At 45.5% G+C, this 7788-nt stretch overlaps 1 protein-coding gene across 1 annotated transcript; it reads right to left on the bottom strand.

The window, feature by feature from the left end:
- Positions 1–4617: 4617 nt before the first annotated feature.
- Positions 4618–7086, bottom strand: LOC124664605 (putative pentatricopeptide repeat-containing protein At3g15200). The gene is made up of 3 exons (XM_047202084.1): positions 7023–7086; positions 5168–6941; positions 4618–4863 (listed from the first exon to the last, which is right to left on the bottom strand). Exons 1-2 carry the CDS (start codon positions 7084–7086, stop codon positions 5392–5394), a joined length of 1614 nt encoding a protein of 537 aa, XP_047058040.1. The 3' UTR covers positions 4618–4863; positions 5168–5391.
- Between the last annotated feature and the right edge of the window lie 702 nt (positions 7087–7788).

The following is a 7788-nucleotide window of genomic DNA, read 5'->3' as shown; positions in this document are numbered from 1 at the left end:
TGAGTGGTGGATCTATATATTCAACAGAAAAAAAAAAGGTGGTACTCCCTCCATCCCAAAAAAGAAGCTGCTCAACTTTTTCTAGATTGAAATGTATCTATAACTAAAATATGTCTATATACATCCGTATGTAGACAAAGTTGAGCAGTTTTTTTAGGGATAGAGGGAGTGCAACTTTAGCACCTGAATGTAAAAAATGGATTAGATTTTAGACTAATATGATTGTAAGATGACTGGATGTTCAACCAAAGTAGCCAGAGAAGCAGAATCAGATTTGAATGGATTGTTGCTGAGGTTGCATCCGGGTAAATGAATTTTGAAGAGCTAAATGCTTCATCTAAAGAAGATATGTAAATGAATAGTTCAACTAATTGCAGGGTTGTAAATGTGCAAAGCCTAAACATGTTTGTAAACTGACTGGATAAGTTCAGCCAAAAAGCAGGAGGCAACTTCTAGCCTTGAACCCTTCAGGCAGCATCAAAGTTTATTACCGGTATGGAATTCAGTATTGTGCGCCCACATGATTACAAGATATACAAACAAATTCCTTCAATGCACTACCAACTGGCTCTGAAATGAAATGTATAACAAATTGGCTGAATTGTCAATTGCATTCAGTGGTAATAATTGCTGAAAGGGATTGTGGATGGCATTGTAATCTGAGAAGCGACAGCTGTCCATAGAGAATGTAATCGGAGAACTGAATCAGGTACAGTTGCAATGGGATCGTTAAACTTAAAAATGTTATTGTTTCCTAGACTTGCCAGAGAGAGCTTTAAGCCTTGGAAATTCAGGATCTGAATCTGAATGGCTCTTGCGTGGGATGTGTCTCAAGTAAATGAAATGTTCAGCTCAAAATAACTTCTAAACATGCTGGACATATACAAGATTTTCAAAAAACGGCAGGAGTTTGGCTGATGTAGGCACTGGCAATTCGTAGCCTTTAGACAGTATCACATATGTAGCGATGCAGTCAATACCCCAAACATTCCAGCGTAGAGTACAACACTGCATTGCCCATAGTATTACAGTAGTTTATACTTAAGCCTGAATTCCTTCTATGCGTAACTTAGGGGAGGCTAGTTTTGGTATCACACATTTCAACTACATCACTGTCTGACTATTCTGCAAAAGGTTTTGTGCTGTACTGGAGAAACAAATGATTGAAGTGGACAAATAAGAAAATTAACTCTCTTTTTTTACGCTTAATAAGAAAATTAACCGAGCCTAGGAGGTTTCGCTTAGGTAGCTGGAACGTAGGGTCCACGTAAGCTTCGGGAGCTAGTTGATACAGCGGTGAGGAGAGGTGTTGATATCCTTTGCGTCCAGGAGACCAAATGGAGGGCACAGAAGGCGAAGGAAGTAGAGGATACCAGCTTCAAGCTGTGGTATACGGGAACGGCTCCAAACAGAAATGGAGTAGGCATCTTGATCAACAAGAGCCTCAAATCTGGAGTGGTAGACGTCAAGAGATGTGGGGACCGGATTATCCTGGTCAAGCTGGTAGTTGGGGACTTAGTTCTCAATGTTATTAGCGCTTATGCCCCGCAAATAGGCCACAATGAGAACACCAAGAGGGAGTTCCAGGAAGGCCTAGAGGACTTGGTTAGGGGTATACCCAGTGGCAAAAAGCTCTTCATAGGAGGAGACCTTAATGGCCACGTGGGTACATCTAACATAGGTTTTGAAGGGGTGCATGGGGGCTTTGGCTATGGCAACAGGAATCAAGAAGGGGAAGATGTCCTAAGGTTTGCTTTAGCGTATGACATGATCATAGATAACACCCTCTTTAAAAACAGAGAATCACATCTAGTGACTTTTAGTAGTGGCCACCACAGTAGCCAGATTGACTTGATCCTCTCAAGGAGAGAAGACAGGAGTGTGTTCCTAGATTGTAAGGTGATACCTGGAGAGAGTGTTGTCCATCAGCATAAGCTTGTGGTGGCTGACTTCCGCTTTCGACTTCGTGTCCAGCGGGATAAGCGTGTGAAAGTCGCTAGAACGAAGTGGTGGAAGCTCAAGGGGGAGGTAGCTCAGACATTCAAGGAGAGGGTCATTAAGGAGGGCCCTTGGGAGGAAGGAGGTGATGCGGACAATATGTGGATGAAGATGGCGACCTGTATTCGTAAGGTGGCCTCAGAGGAGTTTGGAGTGTCCAGGGGAAGTAGAAGCGAAGTTAGGGATACCTGGAGGTGGAACACTGCTGTCCAGAAGGCTATTAAGGAGAAGAAAGATTGTTTCATACGCATGTACCTGGATAGGGGATAGGAGTGCAGACAACATGGAGAAGTACAAGATGGCAAAGAAGGCCGTAAAGCGAGCTGTGAGTGAAGCAAGGGGTCAGGCGTATGAGGACCTCTACCAGCGGTTAGGCACGAAGGAAGGCGAAAAGGACATCTATAGGATGGCCAAGATCCGAGAGAGGAAGACGAGGGATGTTGACCAAGTCAAATGCATCAAGGACGGAACAGACCAGCTCCTGGTGAAGGACAAGGAGATTAAGCATAGCTGGCGGGAGTATTTCAACGGGCTGATCAATGGGGAGGCGTTTGTGCGGCGAATCCAGGAGTCTGAGGTCAAGGAGGCGTTGAGAAGGATGAAGGGAGGCAAGGCAATGGGCCCTGATTGTATCCCCATTGAAGTGTGGAGAGGCCTTGGAGACATAGCGATAGTATGGCTAACTAAGCTCTTCAACTCCATTTTTTGGGCAAACAAGATGCCAGAAGAATGGAGACGCAGTATATTAGTACCAATCTTCAAGAACAAAGGGGATGTTCAGAGTTGTACTAACTACCGTGGAATTAAGCTTATGAGCCATACAATGAAGCTATGGGAGAGTCATTGAGCACCGTTTAAGAAGAATGACAAGCGTGACCAAAAATCAGTTTGGTTTCATGCCTGGGAGGTCGACCATGGAAGCCATCTTCTTGGTACGACAACTCATGGAGAGATACAAGGAGCAAAAGAAGGACCTACATATGGTGTTCATTGACTTGGAGAAGGCCTACGATAAGATACCGCGACACGTCATGTGGTGGGCCTTGGAGAAACACAAAGTCCCAGCAAAGTACATTACCCTCATCAAGGACATGTACGATAATGTTGTGACAAGTGTTCGAACAAGAGATGGCGATACCGATGACTTCCCGATTAAAATAGGACTACACCAGGGTCAGCTTTGAGCCCTTATCTATTTGATTTGGTGATGGATGAGGTCACAAGGGATATACAAGGAGATATCCCATGGTATATGCTCTTTGCGGATGATGTGGTCCTAATCGATGATAGTCGAACGGGGCTCAATAGGAAGTTAGAACTATGGAGACAAACCTTGGAATCGAAAGGTTTTAGACTTAGTAGAACTAAAACTGAGTACATGATGTGCGGTTTTAGTACTAGTAGGCACGGGGAGGAGGAGGTTAGCCTGGATGGGCAGGTGGTGCCTCAGAAGGACACCTTTCGATACTTGGGGTCAATCCTGCGCAAGGATGGGGATATTGATGAAGATGTGAACCACCGGATTAAAGCCGGATGGATGAAGTGGCGCCAAGCTTCTGGCATTCTTTGTGATAAGAGAGTGCTACAAAAGCTAAAAGGCAAGTTCTATAGGACGGCGGTTTGACCCACAATGTTGTATGGCGCTCAGTGTTGGCCGACTAAATGGCGGCATGTTCAACAGTTAGGTGTGGCGGAGATGTGCATGTTGAGATGGATGTGTGGCCATAAGAGGAAGGACCGAGTCCGGAATGATGATAATACGAGATAGAGTTGGGGTAGCACCGATTGCAGAGAAGCTTGTCCAACATCGTCTAAGATGGTTTGGGCATATTCAGCGTGGGCCTCCAGAAGCTCCAGTGCATAGTGGACGGCTAAAGCATGCTGATAATGTCAAGAGAGGACGGGGTAGACCAAACCTGACATGGGAGGAGTCCGTAAAGAGATATTTGAAGGACTGGAGTATCACCAAAGATCTAGCCATGGAAAGAGCCGCGTGGAAGCTTGCTATCCATGTGCCGGAACCATGAGTTAGTTACGAGATCTTATGGGTTTCACCTCTAGCCTACCCCAACTTGTTTGGGAATAAAGGCTTTGTTGTTGTTGTAATAAGAAAATTAACTCAAATACGTAACAAGCTGGGTCCAACTGGAATATTTATATCTTTTGTGCCAAACTAAATTGTTGCCAACTTCTGCATGACTTTAACTTAGTTTATTACTCCCTCCGTTCAACAAAGGATGTCTCAACTTTGTCTAAATTTGGATGTATCTATACAATAAATCACGTCTAGATCATCTAAATTTAGACAAAGTTGAGACATCCTTTGTTGGACGGAGGAAGTATAATTTTTGAAGTGTTGCATCAGCTAACTCAGTTTGGCTTACATAATCCATACAAGCTATAAAATATTATTTCGAGCCCAGAAGATCTTTCATGCATCCAAGATACTTTTGCTTATCTAGCACGTTCTTTTGCTCCGTTAGTCTAAAATATACTCACTTGTGTGCAGGAGAGCAATAGCCAATGGGGAGCAAGACAATTAGAGCCAGTGAAATGAATTATTAGAAAAGTATGACCGGTACCGGGGAAGAGCAGAAACCAATATAATTAGGGACCACTGCATACCCTATTTGAAAATAAAATCAAGAGGGCAGAAGAAGTACAAGCAAAAATGAATTGGAAGCTTTATAAGAACCATAAAAAATATCACAGATGAAGAGGGAATAATACATTCAACTCAAGAGGGGAACCAAGCGAACTAGATCTAGTGGAAATGAAAGAAAGGGAAGGGATGCCCCACCTACCAGTGCCATCAGCCATACAGAATCAACAAAAACTGAACTGGATATTGGAAAAATTATGTACCTACAGATATTGCCAAGTGTTAAGAGCAAATTCAAATTATGAACCAGCTCGAGTCATAGACTCATCAGTTAAAGACAATGCAATAATAGCTGAATAAACGATGAAACTAAGACGACGGAACAAAATAACTCACTAGTCCCAGTAGCTCAACTGGTAATTATCTGCCATGTCTAACTGGCAGTATCCATTTTTTATGTATTCATATGTTAGAAACAGCACACATGACATATATAATACACGAAGAAAAACACACATGTGCAAATATTTAATGTATACTCTAGTATACAACCATCTAAATCAGTACCTGCAATTGAATTGCCCAATACATCCTAAACATATCCTGCTATGACATTTCAAAGAGCATAACTTCTGGGGCAACATATTGCCAATGATTCTTCTCTTATGTTTTTTTTTTCAGCCCAAGAGGTGGGCTTGGGGACCTAGAAACTGACAGACCAGATCACGACCCATAAACCCAATTGCTCATCACCTTCTGCTAGGATTACAGAAGCAGATTCTGCCGGTGAACTACTTATGAACATGGAATAGTCCTGATCGTCGATCCAGTTTCAGATACTTCCCGGCCCTACTTGGAGACCGGTCTTCAGTGGCGGGCTCATCTTTCTTCATATGTATTGCTTTCACCAATATCCTAGTTCTTGGTTCTGGAGTCATCCCTCTTGACTTCATTGTCGTGTAATAATCCAAAGCCTGGTCCAGCTTTCCCTGGGAATGAAGCCCATGAACCATGATAGTAAATGATCTCTGATCAGGACCTGAGCCATTCCTCTCCATCTCCTCCCATACTTGTTGTACCCCCTTTTCATATTTCATGCTGACATAAAGGTTCAATATAAGGTTATAGGTGTCAGAGTCCAACCTACAACCTGATTCCTCCATCCTCTGAATCAAACTAATAACATCTCTCGGTTTCTCAGTGGTCTTCAGAATGTAGGTGTATGTCATATTGTTTGGACAGCATCCCTTCTGCTCCATATCATCCAGAAGCTCATAAACTTTCTCCGTCCGCCTTATTTTAGAGAAGTGTTTAATCAAAGTGTTGTAGGTAGCCACATCTGCTTGACAACCACGGTCATTCATCTCACGAAAGATCTCAAGTGCTTCTGGAATCTTTTTCTTGAAGCACAATTGGTCGATGATACAGTTGCAGATCGCCACGTCGGGGTTGATTCCTTTCTCCCACATGCTCGTAAACAGTTCCACTGCCGTGCTAAGTTTGCCAGCTTTGGTCAGCGCATTTATGAAGGTGCCATACGTGAACAGGTCCGGCTTGAGCTTGGATGCGATGATCTGGTTCCAAACCCTTTTAGCATCAGCCAGGCTTCCCTTGACACACCAACCGTTGAGAATGATGTTCCAGCTCTTTATGACAGGAGGGAACTCGTCTTTCTTCAGGAGAAAGAGGGCCTCCGCCTCCTCGACATGCTTGTACCGGCAAAGCGACATCAGTAGTATCTGGAACCCAACCAAGTCGACCTCGAACCCGTACTCCCCCCTCTTGTAGAACATCTCGATCGCCTCCTGCACCTTGTGCGCCCCCGCGTACCGGTTCAGCAGGACCGCAAACATCCTGTTGGTCACGACAGGCCCGCGGCGCTCCTCGGGGATCTCGTCGAAAACCTGCCTCATCAGCCTGACCTTCTTCATCCGCCCGAGGATGTCGAGCATCTCGGTGTAGGTCCTTGGGCCATGGGCGTACGCAGGCAGCCCCGCCGCCCAGTTGAAGAACGACAGCGCCACCTGCCAGTTGGACCTCTGCTTCTGCAGCACTTTGAGGACGACGTCCTCGTCCATCTCACCGGCGAACCGTCGGAGGTCGTTGCCGAGGTCTGCGTCAGCATCGCAGGACTTGAGGACCCGCAGGACTTCGCCGGCACAGACGTTGTAGGGGCCTTCCTGAGCGCTGGTGTGGCAGAGTCTTGGTGACGCTTGAGCATATCCTCTTGGAAGAAGGCTTGAATGAGAGCTTGGAGGAGAGGATGCGCGAGGAAATGCCTCTAACGCATTGGGCCGAACAGCTGCCGTGCGAGAGGCGAGGACGCCGAGACACCTAGTAACTGCACACACACACACAATGTTTGAGTTTGCGAAATGAAAGGCGGGGAAAAAGAAGAAGGAGAGTTGGATACGGTGCGTACCGGATGTGGGGATTTTAGTCCTGAAGGCGGCGGCGAGCACGGCGTACGCCGGCGCCGGCGGCATCGTGCCTGCCGGGGTGGGGACGAGGGAGACCGGGGCGGGACCGCGTACACAATTCCGAGCGGCAGCCTGGTGCGCTGGGTTGAGCACGCCCGCAAAACGTGCTCCGAGTACCCGCCGGTGCCGGCTCGCCGGTCGTGAGTTCCCGGCGGCGGTGGCGCGATCGCGTGCGTGACGTGAGGGATGGTGTACTGCTCCGTGTGGCTCTGGGCCTCTCGATGGTTACAAGTCGGGGAGTGAGCTAAGTGGGCTAACATTTCTTTTTAGATACTAAATGGGCTAAATTTGGGACCTAGTATACGAAAGCCAGCCCACAGTAGTAATACAAGAACATGAGCATCCACTAAAACAAAAACAAGATCATGCATATTCCCGCTAAAATATTACCTGAATACTAGCATATACGGTGTCTGTGCATGAGCTCGGTGTGCAATGCTCTTGTTATGGTGTCAAACATGATAAACAAATATACGCAAAGGTTTCGTTCCCAAAAGGTTGGAGGGCAAAAATTGTTATAGAATTTGAAAACTACATGAATGAATTTGGATCAAATAGTGGTTAGCACCATAGAAAAAACATATGAATTCAAGATATATGTTTCATTGGATGAAATCTTTTCTCTCGAATACAGTGTCAACGAAAATTTCTATGGATTAAAATCTTTTGAATCAAATGAGCTCTTGCGTTGGTGAGAAAAGTATAAGA

The sequence above is a fragment of the Lolium rigidum genome, chromosome 6, assembly GCF_022539505.1.
Source record: "Lolium rigidum isolate FL_2022 chromosome 6, APGP_CSIRO_Lrig_0.1, whole genome shotgun sequence".
NCBI classification, from domain to species: domain Eukaryota; kingdom Viridiplantae; phylum Streptophyta; class Magnoliopsida; order Poales; family Poaceae; genus Lolium; species Lolium rigidum.
This window is presented reverse-complemented; position numbering and strand designations above follow the sequence as displayed.

Coding starts and splice junctions, on each gene's coding strand:
- LOC124664605 (XM_047202084.1), bottom strand. CDS start 7,086: ATGCCGCCGGCGCCGGCGTACGCCGTGCTCGCCGCCGCCTTCAGGACT. Junction 6,942..7,022: donor GACTAAAATCCCCACATCCG/GTACGCACCGTA, acceptor GTGTGTGTGCAG/TTACTAGGTGTCTCGGCGTC.